The 21,894-nt window shown below is 40.2% G+C and overlaps 1 protein-coding gene across 1 annotated transcript in view; it reads right to left on the minus strand.

Annotated features, from left to right (window-relative positions):
• cdh13.L (cadherin 13 L homeolog) overlaps positions 1–21,894 on the minus strand; it is a 523,301-nt gene that overhangs the window by 141,051 nt on the left and 360,356 nt on the right. The window contains 1 exon segment of the mRNA NM_001094730.1: positions 17,281–17,459. Within this exon segment, the coding sequence (NP_001088199.1) occupies positions 17,281–17,459 (179 nt within the window).

Raw genomic sequence — 21,894 nt, forward strand, 5'->3', positions numbered from 1 at the left:
CTGGGTGTCCAAACCCCAGGCCCGTCACTTGAATGATGAACAATTTTGTTTCAATGAAGTGGAAAATCAGCAGAGCTTGTCACTCACCAAATCTGCCAGGTGGCCCGGGTGCCGTGCCCCTAACCCGTAGCTTAGGCGATACAAATCTTCAAAATAAATATGCACGCACTCCTGCAGCCATGGCAATAGAGGTTAAAAAGTTGTCGTTTTTCCCCTCTTTATATTTAGTATTATATTGAATTTGCACCAAATGTATATTTACCTTATAAAAATGTTTTACTACGATGTACAGGCATTACAAAATAGATGCAAATTTAATTAATTAATTTTGACATTTTGCATTGGTAACATTTTTCATTCCTGATTGTTAAGAGTTAACTGCTTTTAATTATTAAGTCCGTTGGGAGTACCTTATGTAAGGTCAATTCGGACGTCATTTCCTTCAATTAAGTTTAAATTTCTGTAACGGTTTTTTGCTAACAAGTGCCTATGATTACGTATCCTTTGATATGAAATGCATACCTTTTAACGATATGGAATAAAGTTACAAATTTTTAACCTCTATTGCCATGGCTGCAGGAGAGCGTGCATATTTATTTTGAATAATTTTAGACTAAATACATCAAAAAATGCAGATGCATAAATTCCATGATAACAATTTAGTGAGCAAAGATTTGGGGGTAAACTCTAAAACCCCCTTATCCCCTGGCAGCATTACTGGAATTGAGATTTGCAAAGTTGTGAAAAGCACTGCATAAAACTTAAGGCAAAACATCCTGAACTAGAATAGACTGGCAGAGAAACCATCACAGTTAGGGTGAGGAGGGCTAAGAGGAGTTGAAGAGCCTTTCATAATGCAAGACATGCAATGTAAAGCCTTCTGAAAACAGAAGGAAATCACGTGCCTCACACATCCATCTTTTATTTAAAGAAAAAATTTCAGTGCGTGCCTGACATTCTGAAGGGCTCTTACAATGCAAGACGCCTTCGGAAACCGTATTCGAATGTCTTGCAGAGATGAGTTCAAAACAGGTCGTCTGTATATTGATATACGGCCCTGAATTATTAAGCTGTATCTGTTTTAAACCAGCCGTTCTGAATTCAGAGTTGGCCACAGGGACATTAAGAGTGATTTCCATGTCTCTGCCTATATATAATAATATAAGTGAAGGTAAAAGCCTGTCATTTTAGGTTTTAAGCCAGTGTTATGTGTGTAGCATGAGGCATGTAAAAACCTTCTATTTTAAGAAAGCCCCCGGCATGGCAAGAATATATTTAAATACATAAACCCTTTATAATACAGCAACGGCAGCCATTACTAAGGAAGACATCAAGTATCTTGAGTTTAACATTTTATGAGATTTAAAAGATTAGAATGGATCAATATTAAGGGTTGTTCCTATGTAACAAATAACAACCTCATGTAGATCATCTTTAAAAACATGTTCTTTCAGATACATTTTAACATTTAAGTTCCAGATTCTGTCTTTTTAGAGCACTGTTCCTATTATTCAATCATCTGCAAGCAAAGTATACGTGTATTGTTTAAATCATTTGAAACAATGTACTATTGCATTTTCCCACAATCGTTTACTAATCTTCCACAGAAGGAGCACGAAGAGCAATTTTACTTTTGTTCTGTGTAATTTAATAATGTCAGAAAGTTACATGGCGTACTGAATGTAGTGATAATGAGACCGGTTTTGAAAAGGTTGTATAAATAATGTTATATAGTCTTGAGATCTGTGAAAAGTTTACCCCTTAATACGTATATATCGTAATTACAAAGCAGTAATATTATAGCGAAAAATAACAATGTTGTTCTGCAACTGCGTAACAAGTCATGACATTTAAATTATCTCAGAAAGCTGAAAAATTACAGTTAAGCAAAACCGTTTTAAGACGGTGTTCTAGAATGCAGCTTAGTCTGTGTGGTGACAGGTGTTTCATGGTAAGAAATTTAATTACATCTAAAGTATGTCCTTATTATTGTTTTCTGTTTGTTTATAACTTCACTGAACACTTAGAAGAAACAAAGCCATGATAAAGTCTGTGCATACGACTCACCAGCAGGTTTCTAGCCACAGTGATCGCATGTCTTGGGTTCCTTTGGGTCAAGGTTCTTACAATTGGTGGGTATTGCCTGGAGAATTCTAACTAGACACTGCCCATCCACAGTGCTGCTATTTCTAGCCAGTCCTAACTATCTAACAAACATAGATTGTACTATAATATATATTCCCCAACTTCCACTAAGGTATTAGGCTTATCTTTAGGGATGTCGCGGACTGTTCGCCCGCAAACTAATTCGCGCGAACATCGACCGTTCGCATCCGCCGAATGTTCGCGAACGTCGCACGCCGTTCGCCAATTCGGGTTCGCCTTAGCTGGCGCTTATTTTTGCCCTCTCACCCCAGAGCAGCAGATACATGGCAGCCAATCAGGAAGCTCTCCCTCCTGGACCACCCCCACACCCCCTGGACCACTCCCCTTCCATATATAAACTGAAGCCCTGCAGCGTTTTTTCATTCTGCCTGTATGTGCTTGGAAGAGCTAGTGTAGGGAGAGAGCTGTTTAGTGATTTGAGGGACAATTGATAGTAACTTTGCTGGCTAGTAATCTACTTGATACTGCTCTGTATTGTAGGGACAGAACTCTGCAGGGATTTGAGGGACATTTTAGGTTAGGTAGCTTTGCTGGCTAGTAATCTACCTTCTACTGCAGTGCTCTGTATGTAGCTGCTGTGGGCAGCTGTCCTGCTGCTGATCTCTCATCTGCTGACTGCTGCCTGTAACCCAATAGTCCTTGTAAGGACTGCTTTTATTTTCTTTTTTGTTTTTTTACTTTGCTACTATAAGAGCCCAGTGCTATTAGTCTTAGCTGTGTTGGGGAGTGGGACTGGTGTGCTGCTCCTAGTAGTTCAGCACCAACCAGTAATTTTTTTTTTTTAATATACATATATATATATTTTTTTATTTTACTTATCTTACTGTTCTTTAACGTGTCCAGTGCTGTTTGCTGTTCTTCATAGTAGTGCACCAATAGTAGTGCACTTGCAGGCATTGTTTGCCCAGTGTGTTCTTCAAACAACTGCCACCTAGCTGTGTGAGCTTGTTCACATTCTGTCTAAATATCAATAATAATACCGTCGCCAGAAACACCACCTGAGTGACGTTTTCCAAGCAGCAATAATATATTCCGTATCCACTGCTGTAGTGTATACGTTGACCTTGCAGGCATTGTTTGCCCAGTGTGTTCTTCAAACAACTGCCACCTAGCTGTGTGAGCTTTTTCACATTCTGTCTAAATATCAATAATAATACCGTCTCCAGAAACACCACCTGAGTGACGTTTTCCAAGCAGCAATAATATATTCCGTATCCACTGCTGTAGTGTATACGTTGACCTTGCAGGCATTGTTTGCCCAGTGTGTTCTTCAAACAACTGCCGTCTAGCTGTGTGAGCTTTTTCACATTCTGTCTAAATATCAATAATAATACCGTCTCCAGAAACACCACCTGAGTGACGTTTTTTAAGCAGCAATAATATATTCCGTATCCACTGCTGTAGTGTATACGTTGACCTTGCAGGCATTGTTTGCCCAGTGTGTTCTTCAAACAACTGTCGCCTAGCTGTGTGAGCTTTTTCACATTCTGTCTAAATATCAATAATAATACCGTCTCCAGAAACACCACCTGAGTGACGTTTTCCAAGCAGCAATAATATATTCCGTATCCACTGCTGTAGTGTATTCGTTGACCTTGCAGGCATTGTTTGCCCAGTGTGTTCTTCAAACATCTGCCGCCTAGCTGTGTGAGCTTTTTCACATTCTGTCTAAATATCAATAATAATACCGTCTCCAGAAACACCACCTGAGTGACGTTTTCCAAGCAGCAATAATATATTCCGTATCCACTGCTGTAGTGTATACGTTGACCTTGCAGGCATTGTTTGCCCAGTGTGTTCTTCAAACAACTGCCACCTAGCTGTGTGAGCTTTTTCACATTCTGTCTAAATATCAATAATAATACCGTATCCAGAAACATCACCTGAGTGACGTTTTCCAAGCAGCAATAATATATTCCGTATCCACTGCTGTAGTGTATACGTTGACCTTGCAGGCATTGTTTGCCCAGTGTGTTCTTCAAACAACTGCCGCCTAGCTGTGTGAGCTTTTTCACATTCTGTCTAAATATCAATAATAATACCGTCTCCAGAAACACCACCTGAGTGACGTTTTCCAAGCAGCAATAATATATTCCGTATCCACTGCTGTAGTGTATACGTTGACCTTGCAGGCATTGTTTGCCCAGTGTGTTCTTCAAACAACTGCCGCCTAGCTGTGTGAGCTTTTTCACATTCTGTCTAAATATCAATAATAATACCGTCTCCAGAAACACCACCTGAGTGACGTTTTTCAAGCAGCAATAATATATTCCGTATCCACTGCTGTAGTGTATACGTTGACCTTGCAGGCATTGTTTGCCCAGTGTGTTCTTCAAACTGCCACCTAGCTGTGTGAGCTTTTTCACATTCTGTCTAAATATCAATAATAATACCGTCTCCAGAAACATCACCTGAGTTGTTGTTGTTGTTTTAAAAAAAATGCCAGGCAAAGGCAGGCCGCCACGCAGAGGCACTAGGGGCCGTGCTGCTATGCTATCCTGTGGCCCTAGGAAATTGCCCAGTTTTACAAAGGCAATTACCCTGAACTCCCAAAATGCTGAAGAGGTAGTTGACTGGCTTACACAGCACACCCCATCCTCTACCGTTTCTAACTTTGCCACAACATCCTCATCCTCCTCTGCTATGGGCACCCCACGTAACACTTCCTCCACCACCGGCGCCCCTTCTTCACTGGAGTCAGAGGAGTTATTTACACATGAGTTTCTTGAACTGAGTGATGCGCAACCATTATTGGCAGAAGAAGATGAAGGAGATGAGGACGTTACACCAGATATAATTCTGGCAGACAACACAGAGATGGACATAATGAGTGATGAGGAGGTCCCCGCTGCTGCTTCCTTCTGTGAGCTGTTAGAAGAAATTGATGCATCTGAGGAGAATGATGATGAGGAGATTGATGTTTTGTGGGTGCCCAGTAGAAGAGAGCAAGAGGAGGATAGTTCAGATGGAGAGACGGAGAGTCAGAGAGGCAGGAGGAGAATAAGACTTAGAAGAAGCAGGGAGGACAGCTCGCAGGGAACAGTAGGGCAACAACATGTATCGGCACCTGTGGTCAGCCGGCCAACGCACCCGCCATTGCCGCCAACTTCTACTGTTATCGCCAGATTGCCAGCTTCAAAAAGCTCAGCAGTGTGGGATTTTTTTAATGTGTGTGCCTCTGACAAAAGCGTTGTAATTTGCAATGAGTGCAGTCAGAAACTGAGTCTTGGGAAGCCCAACACCCACATAGGTACAACTTCTATGCGAAGGCACATGAACGGCAAGCACAAAGCACTATGGGAGCAACACCACAAAGGCAGCAGACAAACTAAAAGCCACCCTCCTTCTGGTCCAGCATCTTACTGCTCTACCTCTGCTGTCCTTGACCCGTCTGAACCACCCTCCACTCCGCCTTCCACCTTGACCACCAGTTCCCAGTCATCTGCCCCCAGCCAAGTTTCTGTGAGGGCCATGTTTGAGCGTAAGAAGCTAATGTCTGCGAGTCACCCCCTTGCCCGGCGTCTGACAGCTGGCTTGCCTGCACTCTTAGCCCGCCAGCTTTTACCATACCAGCTGGTGGACTCTGAGGCCTTCCGCAAATTTGTAGCAATTGGGACACCGCAGTGGAAGGTACCCAGCCGCAATTTTTATTCCAAGAAGGGAATACCACACCTGTACCACCATGTGCAGAGCCAAGTCACCGCATCTCTGTCACTTAGTGTTGGGGCAAAGGTCCATATGACTACTGACGCATGGTCCTCCAAGCATGGTCAGGGCAGGTATGTCACCTACACTGCCCACTGGGTGAACTTGCTTATGGCTGGGAAGCAGGGAATGCGTGGCTCAACAACAACAGTGGAGTTGGTGTCACCGCCACGGATTGCACGCGGTTCTGCCACCACCTCTACTCCTCCTTCGCTCTCTACCTCGTCTTCTTCCTCTGCTTCCTCCTCCTCTGCTGCTGGGTCCTCCTCCTCCACACCTGTGCACCCCCAGCTCCCCCTAGGCTATTCGACGTGCCAGGTACGCCGTTGTCATGCTGTCTTGGGGATGACGTGCCTGGAAAGCAGAAACCATACCGGATCTGTACTCCTGTCATCTCTGCAGTCACAGGCCGATTGGTGGCTGACCCCACACCAACTGAAGATCGGAAAAGTGGTGTGTGACAACGGAAGCAATCTGTTGGCAGCACTGAGACTGGGCAATTTAACACATGTGCCCTGCATGGCACATGTTCTGAATTTAATAGTCCAACGTTTTGTCTCGAAGTACCCAGGATTCCAGGACATTCTCAGGCAGTCCAGGAAGGTGTCGGCCCATTTCAGACGTTCCTACACAGCCATGGCACGCCTTGCTGACATTCAGCAGCGGTACAACATGCCAGTCAGGCGTTTAATTTGCGACAGCCAGACTCGCTGGAATTCAACGCTCCTCATGTTTGAACGTCTGCTGCAACAACAAAGAGCCGTCAATGAATACCTGTTTGAACTGGGTGGTAGGACTGGATCTGCAGAGCTGGGGATTTTTTTCCCCCGTTACTGGGTGCTTATGCGCGATGCCTGCAGGCTCATGCGCCCTTTTGAAGAGGTTACAAACATGGTCAGTTGCACCGAAGGCACCATCAGCGACCTAATACCCTTTGCTTTCTTCCTGGAGCGTGCCGTGCGACGAGTGACAGATGAGGCTGTAGACCAGCGTGACGAGGAGCAGGAAGCGCACAATTTCTGGTTGGAATCACCAGAACGGGCCCAGGCACCTGCTGCAACGCAGGGAGAGGTGTCAGAAGTGGAGTCAGAGGAGGAAGGTGGCTTTGTGGAGGAGGAGGACCAACAGAAGCAGGCTTCCCAGGGGGCTTGTGGTGACCTTTTGGGGACCCCTGGTCTTGTACGTGGCTGGGGGGAGGAGACCGTGGATGATATAGTCCTTGATAACGAGGAAGCCTGTTGCCTGTTGAAGGACCCCCGTATCAAGAGGCTTAAGGAGAAGGACCTGTACTGGGTCGCAACGCTACTAGACCCTCGGTACAAGCATAAAGTGGCAGAAATGTTACCAACGTACCACAAGTCCGAAAGGATGCTGCATTTACAAACCAGCCTGCAAAACATGTTGTACAATGCTTTTAAGGGTGATGTCACTTCAGGAACTCATCAACATTCCAGGGGCAGAGGTGCCAGTAATCCTGCCACGAGCGCACCTGCAAGGACAATGCACTTTGGCCACTCTGTAACGTCAGACATGCAAAGGTTTTTCAGTCCAAGGCAGCGCCAGAACCCTTCTGGATCCACCCTCAAAGAACGCCTCGACCGGCAGGTAGCGGACTACCTGGCATTAACTGCAGATATCGACACTCTGAGGAGCGATGAACCCCTGGACTACTGGGTGCGCAGGCTTGATCTGTGGCCAGAGCTGTCACAATTTGCCATGAACCTCTTGTCTTGCCCCACCTCAAGTGTCCTCTCAGAAAGGACCTTCAGTGCAGCAGGAGGGATTGTAACTGAGAAGAGAACTCGCCTAGGTCACAAAAGTGTGGATTACCTGACCTTTATTAAAATGAACGAGGCATGGATCTCGGAGGGTTACTGCACGCCGGAAGACTTGTTCTGACTCCCCATGCAGCTGTCCTTCTCTGCACGCCGCATGACTCCACACACAGCTGTCCTTTAGCGTCCTCCTCCCTCCGCCACCGTTACAAACTAGGGTGCAAACCCTACTGGTTTCATTTTAATCAAAACTTTTTGGACGGGTAAATCCTGAGTTTTTCTGGCCTCTGTGCTTCAGTGGCTGCAACCAAAAAAATATATATTTTCAGCATTTATATGGCATATTTTTTCTGGCCTCTGTGCTTCAGTGGCTGCGACAAATTTTTTTTATATTTTTAGCATTTATATGGCATATTTTTTCTGGCCTCTGTGCTTCAGTGGCTGCGACCAAAAAAATTTATATTTTCAGCATTTATATGGCATATTTTTTCTGGCCTCTGTGCTTCAGTGGCTGCGACAAAATTTTTTTATATTTTTAGCATTTATATGGCATAATTTTTTCTGGCCTCTGTGCTTCAGTGGCTGCGACAAAAAAAATTAATATTTTCAGCATTTATATGGCATATTTTTTCTGGCCTCTGTGCTTCAGTGGCTGCGACAAAAAAAACATAATTTTTCAGGAAAGTACACATGCCTAATTTTTCAGGGTTCTGCAACAGTGGCAAAATCGCATCTTTTATGGTCACCGCAGGTGATCAATAAAGTAGACCAAAACTGGGCCCACACTGCAGAATCAGTGTTTTTTGGTTCACTTCACTGTACATTGAATTACCTCTGCCTGACCGTGCACGTGCGCACAAGCACGGTGACTGCTAAACACACCACTACAGAAATATTGCCACCAACAGGACGAACATCCTGGAGGTGACAAGCAACTAGTAATTAAAAACTATTATTTGCTCACTTGACGGTATCATTCATTAAAGCTCTTTGCGTTTTTTTTGCGTTGCAGTAAGCGCCGCGTTTTGTCTTTGCGTGTGAACAGGCTGTAACCTTTACACGACTTGATTGGCATGTAGACGCCGGACGTTTTAAAGCAGTTTATTACACAAGTTTAGAAATGTAGTGTGATTTCTGCCCTTTACAGAACTCTGCAAGGATTTGATGGACATTTTAAGTTAGGTAGCTTTGCTGGCTAGTAATCTACCTTCTACTGCAGTGCTCTGTATGTAGCTGCTGTGGGCAGCTGTCCTGCTGCTGATCTCTCATCTGCTGACTGCTGCCTGTAACCCAATAGTCCTTGTAAGGACTGCTTTTATTTTCTTTTTTGTTTTTTTTACTTTGCTACTGTAAGAGCCCAGTGCTATTAGTCTAGCTGTGTTGGGGAGTGGGACTGGTGTGCTGCTCCTCCTAGTAGTTCACCACTACCAGCACCAACCAGAGTCAAAATTGTTACAAAGTATCTTATTTGCACCTGTTAACTGTTCTGAGCTCTCTGCCAAAAGCTAATTAAGTTAGAAACTGTTTTTTTTCTGGCTGTTCAGTTCAGAGAAAAGAGGGACTTTCCAGTACAAAAGAGGGACAGGGGGTTGAGTGGTCAAAAGAGGGACAGTTGGGAGGTATGCAAGTGCCACCTAGCTGTGTGAGCTTTTTCACATTCTGTCTAAATATCAATAATAATTCCGTGTCCGTAAACATCACCTGAGTGATGTTTTTACAGCAGCAATAATATATTCCGTACCCACTACTGTATACGTTTATACGTTGCCCTTGCAGGCATTGTTTGCCCAGTCTTTAACCAAGTGCCACCTAGCTGTGTGAGCTTTTTCACATTCCGTGTCCAGAAACATCACCTGAGTGACGTAGTGTGATTTCTGCCCTTTACAGCACAAAACGCAGCACTGTGTCAACAATGTATTTTTCAGATACATTTTTGCCCTTGATCCCCCTCTGGCATGCCACTGTCCAGGTCGTTGCACCCTTTAAACAACTTTAAAATCATTTTTCTCGCCAGAAATGTCTTTTCTAGCTTTTAAAATTCGCCTTCCCATTGAAGTCTATGGGGTTCGCGACGTTCGCGAACCGTTTGCATTTTTGACGCAAGTTCGTGAATATGTTCGCGAACATTTTTTCCGCCGTTCGCTACATCCCTACTTATCTTAGGGTTCCTGGACTCTAGTTTTCGGAGGCATACTCCTGCCTTAGGTCTTCCAGCACAGTGACCCTGTCAACCAAGTAATGGTGAAGTGCAAAGAAATAGAACTATGCAGGGGTGTAACTACAGAGGAAGCAGACCCTGCAGCTGCAGGGGGGGGCACAAAAGATATAGGGGCCCCATGAGGCCATGTTTAATGAGCAATTTTAGTACAGGTATAGGACCTGTTATACTCGGGACCTGGGGATTTCTGGATAAAGGATCTTTCCATAATTTGGATCTTCATACCTTTAGGGGCAGATTTATCAAAGGTTGAGGTGAATTTTCTAATTGAAATAATTTGAATTTCGAGCTATTTTTGTGTACTTCGACTAGGGAATAGTTCAAATTCGATTCGAATTTACAAAAAGTTTGTAAATTCGAATATAAAAAAAATGAATCATGTACTGTCTCTTTAAAAATTCGACTTCGACCATTCGTCATCTAAAACCTACCGGATTGCTCTTTTAGCCTATGGGGGACCTCCTAGAACCTACTTGGAGTTAATTGGTGGACTTTTAAAAATTAAAGTTTTTTTGGGGAAAAACTTTGAATCGAATTCGATCAAATGCCCTATTCCTTCGATTCAAATGCGGCCAAACACGGACCTATTTGATCGTAAACGGACCTATTCGACCCAAAAAAACAACTTAATTTCGGTTGGTCTTTTTTAATTCAAACTTATACGTTTTTTTAATTCGAAATTCGACCCTTGATAAATCTGCCCCTAAAAGTCTACTAGAAAATCACGTAAACATTATATAAATTCAATAGGCAGGTTATGCTTCAAATAAACAATAATTACTGTATATCTTAGTTTGGAACAAGTACAAGGAACTGTTTTATTATTAAAGAGAAAAAATAAATGTTTTTTAAAAATTTGGATAAAAATCTATGGGAGATGGCCATTCCACAATTTAGAGCTTTTTGGATAACGTGTTTCCGTATAAGGGATCCCATACCTGTATATATTGGTATAACAGGAAAACCCCTGGATATATTGGGGGCCCTAAAATTGATTTGCTGTGGGGCCCAATAACATCTAGTTATGCCACTGGATATATGTATAGACTAGGGAATAAAGATAACACTCCTGGGCCAGAAAAATATCCATCACTTCCCTGAGCATGAATGACAATTTATATAGTAGAGGATAACTCTTTCACAACCCTATACAATATGGGGCACATTTACTTAGCTCGAGTGAAGGAATAGAATAAAAAATACTTCAAATTTCAAAGTATTTTTTTGGCTATTTCGACCATCGAATTGGCTTCTTCGACCTTCGACTACGACTTTAAATCGAACGATTCAAACTAAAAATCGTTTGACCATTCGACCATTTGATAGTCGAAGAACTGTCTCTTTAAAAGAAATTTGACCACCTACTTTCAACCTAAAACCTACCGAGCATCAATGTTAGCCTATGAGGAAGGTCCCCATAGGCTTTCTAGCCAATTTCTAATTGAAGGAAAATCGCTCGATTGATGGATTTAAATCCTTTGAATCATTCGTTTCGAAAGGATTTAATCGTTTGATTGAACGATTACTCCTTCGATCGAACGAATTGCGCTAAATCCTTTGACTTCGATATTCGAACAGGAACATATTTATTGCTAACATTATGACAAACAGATCAATGAGGTTTTTAATAAAGCTCAAAAAGGTTTTTTTTGGTGACAAGCATATCTGCAAGAGTTAAACTATATGAGCGTGTGCACAATTTTGTATTCAATATGTTTCTGTTTGATAAGAGCGTCTTTAGATCCTAGCGGGTTAAAGCTGCATAGGTTAGAAAGCCTATTGTTCCTTCTACATAATTAATAGCTTACAGCAAAGGTGGAATTTTTAAAATTTAAAGATTTCGTTTTGTTAAAAAAATTCCTATGGCAGATCAGGGATTTTTATGAATTGTTTGCAGCATTTCTTTTCTTATTGTGCATTCCGTAGTTTATACATCTCATATTAATTGAAAATGAAGATATGTTCTATTAGGGTCAATCTCTCACTACAAAAGCTTCACTGTATATTTGTTTATTGGTTTTTTTGCAAATAGAGGTAAATCGTAACATTAATGACTTTATTGTATATTGTATGATGATTGACAGAATACATTTTAAACTGAATGTAAACAACCAATTCAAAAGAACAAAAGTAGGGTAATACTTTAAATTTCCCGTGATGAAAATATTGTCCTGTCTTCCCCTGGGCTGTGATACAAATCATCAGCCTATTATTTAAATTGTACTGTATATGTTCTTACAGTGGCTCTAACCTTAGGGCTTGTTCCCCGTGGATGCTCACATGCAACTGACAGGCTCATTATAAAATCCAAATAAAAAAAACAGCCAATTTAAATTTAGAAACAGAAATTAATTAAATTAACAATAAGAAAACTTTATTAAAGGCTACAGTTTATAACTGAGCACATATGAATCATTAACAAATAGTACAGTCATTTATACAGAAAATGCTTTAATGCCGTAAATTTAAAGCAAACAATATAATTATACTTGCTGCCCCTAAACACAAAAACAAACTATTGTCAACCTGTCTTAGTCCTTTCTATTTCCTTTGGCTCCCCCACTACCTGTACACGCAGACATGATTTATTTACACCAATATGGTACGTAAACCAATGGCACGTGATTGGTTAGACGATAGGTCTGCACCTCCAGATCAACCAACAATATCCTAATTTCATCAAATCAGTTTGAATGGGAAAAAAAAACAAAAGAGGGCAAGATTTAAACGTCAAAAAAGACACAAAATACTATATTTCTGCCAACAGTTAGGGGGTTATTTACTAAACTCTGAATTCATCTCATTTTTATAAAAAAAAAACCATGACCAAACTCCCATGCCTGATCTGACCTTACATTCATTAGTTTGGGACCCCCTCTCAGCCTGCATAATAATTTACTCCACTTTTCCACTTCTGAGTACTGGGGTGTTTTCTGAACAAAGATTTTTAGTGAAGCTGAATTCAGTTGTATGAAATTAAATCAAATGTGAAAAACTGGATGTGTGACTTCCATATGACTGTATTTATTAATTAAAAAAAAACTCAATTTAATCGGTTATGGTGGGGAAAAAAAACTGATAATATTGAGCCAAAATGTGAATCGTTATATTTTTTTGCCTGAAAACTCACAATATCTTCAAATTGAGATAGGTGCCTCTCCCACTGACTTAAGGTGGTCATAGACGCAAAAATCCGCTCGTTTGGCGACATCACCAAAAAAGTGGATCTTTCCCCGATATGCCATTAACGAGCATGGCTATGTCGGGGGTAATCTGAACGTTTGGCTGTATGGCCGAACGATCCGATTACGATGCGCAATGGGCTCCGGCGGGATCTGTCGGGTCAAAATCAAACCTGTCCAATCGACCAAACGACCGATCTCCGCTGGGCGAAAGATGTCGGCACTCTCCACACACAATCCGAAAATTGTACGAATCCTCGATCCTTGATCTGTGCGTCTATGGCCAGCTTTATACAGAAACTCGACAGGTCCAAGATAGCGGATTTTTGTTACAGCATCGGGGTATGATAAATCTCGAAAAATTTGGGTTTTTTTCCACTAAAAATTCCAGTTTTCTTTCCAAAAAGCTGGACCAGATAAATGTCAGGTTTAGTAAATAACCCCTTAATCGTATTCCTCATATTTGACCCTCTGGAATCTCCATGAAAATAAAGTGCATGGAAGTAGGCACAAGGGAGCCCCATGCTCTCCATGTTGGTGCCCTATTCCACTGGTGCATTAGGAGTAGTGATGGGCGAATTTGCACCGTCCTTTTCTTTGGATGCCGGCGGCAATTTTTTTTTGACGCCGGTGAACTTTCGGCAGATCATTTTCTCGGCCGTTTTGCAAATTTATTTGCCGGCGGCAAATCGCGTAAATTCGCTGTGAATTTGTGCCTGGCGAATAAATTTGTCCATCACTAATTAGGAGCCATTTACTTACCTGCTTTATATTTGTTGCTTTTTCCAGTCCCTATCCACAATTTTATCTGCTCCTTCCCCTCCTACTTCTGATCTAGATGGGCATAGCAGTACACCCACTTTATTGGACTGTCCAAAATCAAGTTATCTGTTTTTTTCTGTTTTAAGCACAATGCATCCTTAAGGGTAATAGCACACAGTGCATTTTTATTGGTGATAAAATTCAGAGAATATTTGTCTATGGATTTCAATGGCTATTGCTTGTATGCACTTGGCCAAAGTTGTGCTGTGCGCTAGTGATGTGCGGGTTCAGGGTTTTCCTGACCCGCACCTGACCCTAACCCGCCCTGCTCCAGCCTGTGCTCGCCTGCACCCACACTTCCGGGGTCCTTTTATAGACCCGCGCTGTTCCGTCGATGACATCACAATGACGTCACAAAAGGGGCAGGGAAAGCAGACACAAGACTATAAACCCGGAAGTTGTAAGCCGGCATTTGAAGGTGGCGAGGAGCAGTGCGAAGTCGACCCGTGAGTCCCGCTGGTATTGGGTCGGCCTGCACATCACTACTGTGCACCCTTTTGCTGTTAATGACACTTGCTTAATTGTATTCAATCATTCAATAGCAATAATTCCACTGGCAAATCTGAAGAGCAAAAAAGCATACACAAGGAAGAAACAAAATGACTGAAAAAGAAATTTGCTAGTCTCTGTAATAACCAAAAGATAGGAATATTTTAAAGTTTAACATTCATGTGAAATGTGAAAAGCATTCACTGTAAAGATTAATATCATTTCATTAAAAAGAAACTGCACTGTGGGTTCAATATTTGCATATAGATGGAGTGAATAATAAAAGTATCGACTGCTTAAAGATGCTTATTACCTAAAATGAAACAGAACCGAGATCAGCACAGGCAACAAAACAATTCCAACACTTTGTATTCTAGAGAAGCCAACTGGGATGGAAAGATATACGTATCTATAAAGACGAATGCAAGTGCAAGGCAGTAACTAGATATCCTTTTAGGAATATCACTGCTTCAAAGTTGTAAGTGCTGAGCACACTTCTAACACTGTACTTTACACACATTTGGTAGTAATAAAATATTGTCTGCGCTTGGACTCTATTTAGGGAGTGTTTTACTAAATACAAAAATCACGAAAAATTTGTTTCTATTTTTTTTTAAAATTAGACTATTAAAAAAAATCACATATTTTTCAGAATTTATTAAACCCCAAGGATGGAAAATTCTGAATCTGAAAATCCGGCATCTCAGACCTGGCGAGGTTGCATATAAGTCAATGGGAGAAGTCCCAATGATTTTTTGATGTGCGCTGGGTTTCGTGCAATACCCAAGTTTTCGGGCAAAAAACAAAGTTTCCAGGTAATTTTTGGGAAAATGTAATAATAAATAAGCGCAAAGAAACCCGAGCAGATTTGATCTGCGTTTATAGCAGAAAATATTGAGATAAATTCAGACTTTGATAAATAACACCCTATGTATGTAAACATTCATTGGGATTAAGGACACTGTTCTTATATGCTTGATAAATATGGGTGAGAGTAAATAAAACTATGCATAGAAGGGAATAAAGAGGCTGTAATGTTTCTGGTGCCCTTTCCATACCAAACTATATTTTTTATTTATACTTATAGCCCCCATATGTAATAACAGGCAGCACAAAGGTTGCCAATGTATAGCAACCTTTAGCAAAATGCTAACAGTATACATTTATTATATAGATGGCAAATATGTATAAAAATGTTAATCAGTTCTAATATAATCCTGATCTCTTAACCCTTAAGTGCCAGCGGAATTTCACATTTCCACTCATTGCCAGACAACTTTGAATATTTTGTTTAATTCCATTCTGTAACAAGATATAGGACACTAAATACTGGGAAAACTAAAAATAAAATATATTTCATAATATACAGATATATCAAAACCAGATAAATCAGAAATCTGATGTGGAAGGCCTGTGCCTACTGAATGCGCCAATACCAAATGAAGATTTCTAACTTGTAAGCATCAAAAAGTCCCAGTAGTATAGCAGCCACTAAATGGTTAAAAAAATCAACAAAATCACTGAGAATGCCATAAAGCTCCTGTGTATCGCAATATGAGTGCTTTGTTTGACAAAAACCCCTAGTATGTGTGTATGTGTTAGTGTAAAAGGCGTGCATGTATTTTAACACCCATGCAGGCAGGCTGGAAAACAGGCTATGCACATTTTCTTTTTTGCACTTTGCACACTACCTTTCCAGCAATACCCTTAATATGTCTATTTATTTTGCTTTAATGCACAAAAATGTGATTAAAAACATTATTCATGAGAATACACACTTCCATTATTAGCATCAGGCGCTAAGATGGTATGGGTTCTGTTGTCCGGAAACCAGTTATCCAGAAAGCTCCGAATTATGGGACTCCATATGAATCAAAAATTCAAAATTTTAAAAATGATTTCCTTTTTCCCTATAATAATAAAACAGGACCTTTTACTTGATCATAGTTAAGATATAATCGATCCTTATTGGAGTTAAAGCATTCCTATTGGGGTTATTCAATTTTTAAATGATTTCTTTAGTAAACGTAGGGGCTTATTTACTAAGATCCAAATTTATCTCATATTTTATAATAAAAAAAAAAAAACACACCCAAACTCCCATGCTCTATTTTATTAATAACAAAAAAATGATTTAATCTGATCGCGGAAATACTTGATAAAATTAAGCGAAAACTTGAATTGCTCAAACTTGTAGGCCTATTTCCTTTATTGCTCTAATTTTTGGGCTTTTTTCCCAAATCGCTCGGATTATTTGAGTTTTTGCCTGAAAACCCCCTAAAAATCTGATTTTCAGGCTAAACCCAGTGCAGGCCACAAAAATGTCAAATTTAGATTGGTGCCTCTCCCCAGGGCCAGATTTACATAGCAGGCGCCCCTAGGCCTGCTGTCATTCATCGCCCCGTCCCCTCCCTCGCTCAAATTTTCATCATCGAGACCAGAGCAATGGGGATTGGTGCACGGGAAATTTAAAAAAAAAACTATTGTATCTCCTGCACATCCCCAATGTTTCTGAACCAAAGTGAGTGTGGTTGGGCAGCATGCTGCCCCCTAAAATCCTGGCGCCCTAGGTGGCCTCTCCACAAATCCAGGTTTGCCTCTCCCATTGACTTATACAGGATCTTGACAGGTCTGAGATGGCAGATATTTGGATTTGAGCTTTTTGCAGCATCGGAGAATAATAAATATCAGAAAATTAGATTTTTTTTTTTCATCTAAAAATGAGATTTTGACATTCATATATAATAACCCCCTAAAAGTATGGAGATCCAAATTAAAAAACCCCAGGTCCTGAGCATTCTAGATAACAGATCCGATACCTGTATTGCAAAATTGTAGTCCCTATTTATTTCTTCCTTTTGAACAGTTGAGCAATGTGTGTTGGTGAACAAAGCAGCAGATAACTGTATTGGAATTCACTTACCTCACGGTCTAATAGTGCTGGGGACACAACGGTGACAATGTCGCCCTTCTCTGGATCAATGTAGAACATGTTTGGTGATGGCTTATCTGGCGTCTGTCTGAGAATGTTATAGCGCAGCACGGCATTATCTGTTGTTGGATCATCGGCATCAAAAGCTATCATATGCATCACTGTGGTTCCTGAAAACAGAAGCAGACAATTACAGCTTCAGGGTTTTATGAAGCTGGGCAGATTTCGGCAACTCTACATGAACATTTTCAATAAAAAATGTTCTGGGCATTCGCTCTAAAACCCAGCTTTAATACATATTTCTGCTAGTATATATAAAGAGGACAGCTTTCTGCAGTGTCAGTCAGTCATTTGTCCATTATAGGGTCCATTATAAAGGCTCTAAAAGCTTTTTACAAAAAAAAAAAAAAAACAGGGCATGTTTGATTCACTTTTAAAACAGTGGGAAGTATTTATATTACCATTATTTAAACCTTTGTTTTAAATGTCATATTTTGATTCTGTCTGTAATGCCTCTGATAATTTAGCATTGCACCCAAAATGATGGCTTAATTTTAATTGCAGATCTGGTAATGCCCAGACATAATGTTAAACATTACCTACATAAGCCTGTGGGTAATAATCACCCTTCTGTTGCTGCTCTGATTTTATCTGAAGGCAATGTGCATTCCCTAGTGTTCTCTCTTGTTCATGCTATCTGCATGTCACTGTTGTTTTTCTTACTCTTAACTACAACATAAAGTTTAATGGAATTTAAATGATTAATCAAAATTAAACTTTTAGAAAATTCTATACTATACCTTCTACGAAGTCTTCTATAAAGCATTAATTAAACACAATAGGATTGTTTTGCCACCAATATGGATTCATGCATATTACAAAGAAAAATGATGTCATTTTTAAAAATTAGAAAAGGACCAGTGGTGTAAGTACAGAGGAAGCAGACCCTGCAGCTGCAGGGGGACCCAGGAGGCCCTAATTCATATGCAATTTCAATAAATATTGGTAAAACAGGTCATCCTCTAGACATTTTAGAAAAATAATTTGCTGTGGTGCCCAGTAATATCTAGTTACGCCACTGATCATTACTATTTTCTTAGCAGGTCTTATTATTTATACAGATATGGGATCCTTTATCCAGAAACCAATTATCCAGAAAATCACAAATTACATGAAGGCCATCTTCTACTCTATTTTATTCAAATTTTTAAAAATGATTTCCTTTTTCACTGTAATAATAAAACAGTACCTAGTACTCGAACCCCAGCTAAGATATAATGAATCCTTATTGGGGCAAAACAATCATATTGGGTTTATTTAATGTTTAAATATTCTAAATATCAGCAAACATAAGGTATAGTGATCCAAAATTATGCAAAGATCCTTGATCCAGAAAATCCCAGGATAACCTATATATTTATATTATTCAGATCAGTGCCAGATAATTCAATTAAACACCTTTTTTTATTTATGTGTGAGAAAGTATTTACAGAACTAAATTGCACCTATAGTATTAACAACTATTGCACCTATTAGTATTAATTGGATTGATGTGTTATTAAGATGGAAACACTGAAAATTACAGCCAATAGACTGTATAAAAAATATATGTCCTGCTGGATAATGTTTTATTAAGGCTATTTGGCTGTGAAGACAATCTTATATTCTGATTTTATTTACAGAAAGTCTGCAGTTAGTCTGCCGAAAGTGCCCAATATATACACATTTATTTATCAAGGCTGATTAATATGCCAACATACAGTTTCACAAAGTATCACATTAGCCACCTGTAGGGCACTGAATAAAACTCCTGTTGTTTGTCAGTTGTAATAATTTATTCTAAGTTAGAGCTGCTGTGTTGGTGACTCCTCCTGATCCAAAGAGAATCACTTTTGCACTTAAATGTCACAGTCAAAAAGCACAGGGAGGAAAATGAGAAGTCAGATACACAACACATATTTCAAGTCATTCAGACTTTTAGAGGTTTCAGCTGTTTTTTTTCGCTAGTAAAAGGTTTTCATATCTTTAAGCACATTGTTCAGCATTTTTTCCATTAGTGTTTTTTATATTCGGATCTTTTCATAAATTACATGCCACTACTAAAATGAGAAAGATAATGAGCCTCTAACTCTAAGGGGCAGATTTACTAAGGGTCGAATATCGAGGGTTAATTAACCCTCGATATTCGACCAGGAACTAAAATCGTTCGACTTCGAATATCGAAGTCGAACGATTTAGCGCAAATCCTGCGATCGAATGATCGAAGGATTATTCGTTCGATCGAACGATTAAATCCTTCGAATCGAAAGATTCGAAGGATTTTAATCCAACGATCGAAGGAATATCCTTCGATCAAAAAAACGCAGGCAAGCCTATGGGGACCTTCCCCATAGGCTAACATTGAGTTCGGTAGCTTTTAGCTGCCGAACTAGGGGGTCGAAGTTTTTCTTAAAGAGACAGTACTTCGATTATCGAATGGTCGAATAGTCGAACGATTTTTAGTTCGAATCGTTCGATTCGAAGTCGAAGTAGTAGTCGAAGGTCGAAGTAGCCCATTCGATGGTCGAAGTAGCCAAAAAAACACTTCGAAATTCGAAGTTTTTTTAATTCGAATCCTTCACTCGAGCTTTGTAAATGTGCCCCTAATTGTGTTTTTTAAATGTACTCTAATACATTTTGTAGTTCAGCTGCATTACAGGTATTTAGTTAATACTGTATATGCCATACATCAAATCTTCGCTCATGGTGCTTTTGTTACCAGTGCTACCGTATATTTCATAAAAGCATAGTGACAATAGAATGTGTGTCTTTTGTGACAATACAAAAGTTGTAGCCATTATTTTGCAATACATAAAACAGTAGCAAAATATAACAGGCAAGCTTTAAATAAAAAAAAAACTGGAAAGGTATCATGCGCAAACATACGGACTTTTCTTACACTTTATGGAGATTAAATGGTCACTGGGACTTTATTGATAGTTCCTAAGTTTGCTAAAGTACAACAAAGTCACTAAACAAACAATAACCATTGAGCGGAACTTTTAGTTAATACTATAGGGCTGTTGAACAAATATGTACAGTGACCTGTCTTGACATTTGATAGATTTATAATGTAATACTGTGGGTTTGACAAAGCTTGTTGGTTTCAATACAAAGTCTATAAAAACAGATTTACCAAAGGGCAAAAGGATGAAAGTCCTCTGAATAATTTCTCACACCACATCTAGCTGCAAAAGAAGTCCCTCTTCTCAGTGTTCTAAACCTGCCTGTGACAAAGAGATCTCTTTAACCACATACATGAAATTGCATGCTATAGTCTTTAATCTCTGCAAGCATAATGCAGTATTCACCCTCTGTACCAAGGACTACTTTCTAAAGTAACTGTGACATCCAGATGTAACACTGTTTATACTATGTATCACTGTTGGATACTGTTTTTCACTTAGAGATGGACCTGGTGAATCACAACTCCCTGCAACCTCCCGTAGAGAATGCGTTCTATGGGACTCTCTCAGGTTGGACCTCGCTGTAGGATGGAGGAAGGGTTTACCAATAACATGGGCTCCAGTGGTTCTTAAACAATAATTAACTGTTAATTTAGTGGATCACAAACAGTCACTATGATTTTACTTTAAAGGGTATCACATTCACATTTTTTTCCAGTAGTTTCTTGCCAGAGTATTGGTTCCAAGCAGTGGTAGTATTCTCTTATAAGTGAGAATTACTCACAGTGGCGTTCTTCAGAAGATCTCTTATCTCAATCCCTAATGTAATAATACCTGGTGGTCTAGTGGGGAGGCAGGGATGCCTGCTGCTCTCCTCGTGGGGACGCCCGCACTCTTTTGTTTAAATACGCACAGTGTCTGTTGTCATCACTCTTGATGCAAAATTCAAATATTTGAAGGCACTTTGTCCATTTTTTTATTGCCCAACATAGGTCTATTGCTAGATAGTTCCTTGGTGTGATTCTGGTTTGATTTACTGTTCCTAGACACTTGTCTGTCTTAGGCCATTCCTGTTTGCTGCCTGAACTGACCATTGCCTGATTACTGACTATTCTTCCAGTTCCTCATTCTGTACTGCACTGACTGGCTGATTATTGAACTGGGGCCTGTTTCCTCGGATTTGCTTTGCTCTAACCCCATTACTTCTGTCCCGTTCCTGCCCATAACTCTCACCTTGGTTCTCTCACTTTAAAGGAGAATTAAAGCTAACTAAAAAAGTAGTTAAGGAATGTTGTACATTATGTTTTGGGCTTCTGTACCAGCCCCAGGCAACCACAGCCTTTAGCAGTAAAGATTTGTTCCTCTGAAGCTGCCCCAGTAGCTATTCTTTTTCTGTTGATTCACTGCACATGCTCTGTGCTGCTGTCAGTTACTGAACTGTATATACAATACACAAAGAATATAAATGTCACAATATAAGGCTGACAAGTAATTAATACAGATAATTACTACGTGGTATAATTTGCGATGACCCTTAAGCTTAGCTTCTCAACAGCTGCTCAAAGCCCACTGAGCATGTGAGTGCCACTGATACTTTCCAACATGGTGACCCCCTGTGAAAAGTTTGAATTCCTGGATCTATTGAGAAGCTGAAACTTTA

This window comes from Xenopus laevis, chromosome 4L (assembly GCF_017654675.1).
Source record: "Xenopus laevis strain J_2021 chromosome 4L, Xenopus_laevis_v10.1, whole genome shotgun sequence".
In the NCBI taxonomy this organism is placed as follows: domain Eukaryota; kingdom Metazoa; phylum Chordata; class Amphibia; order Anura; family Pipidae; genus Xenopus; species Xenopus laevis.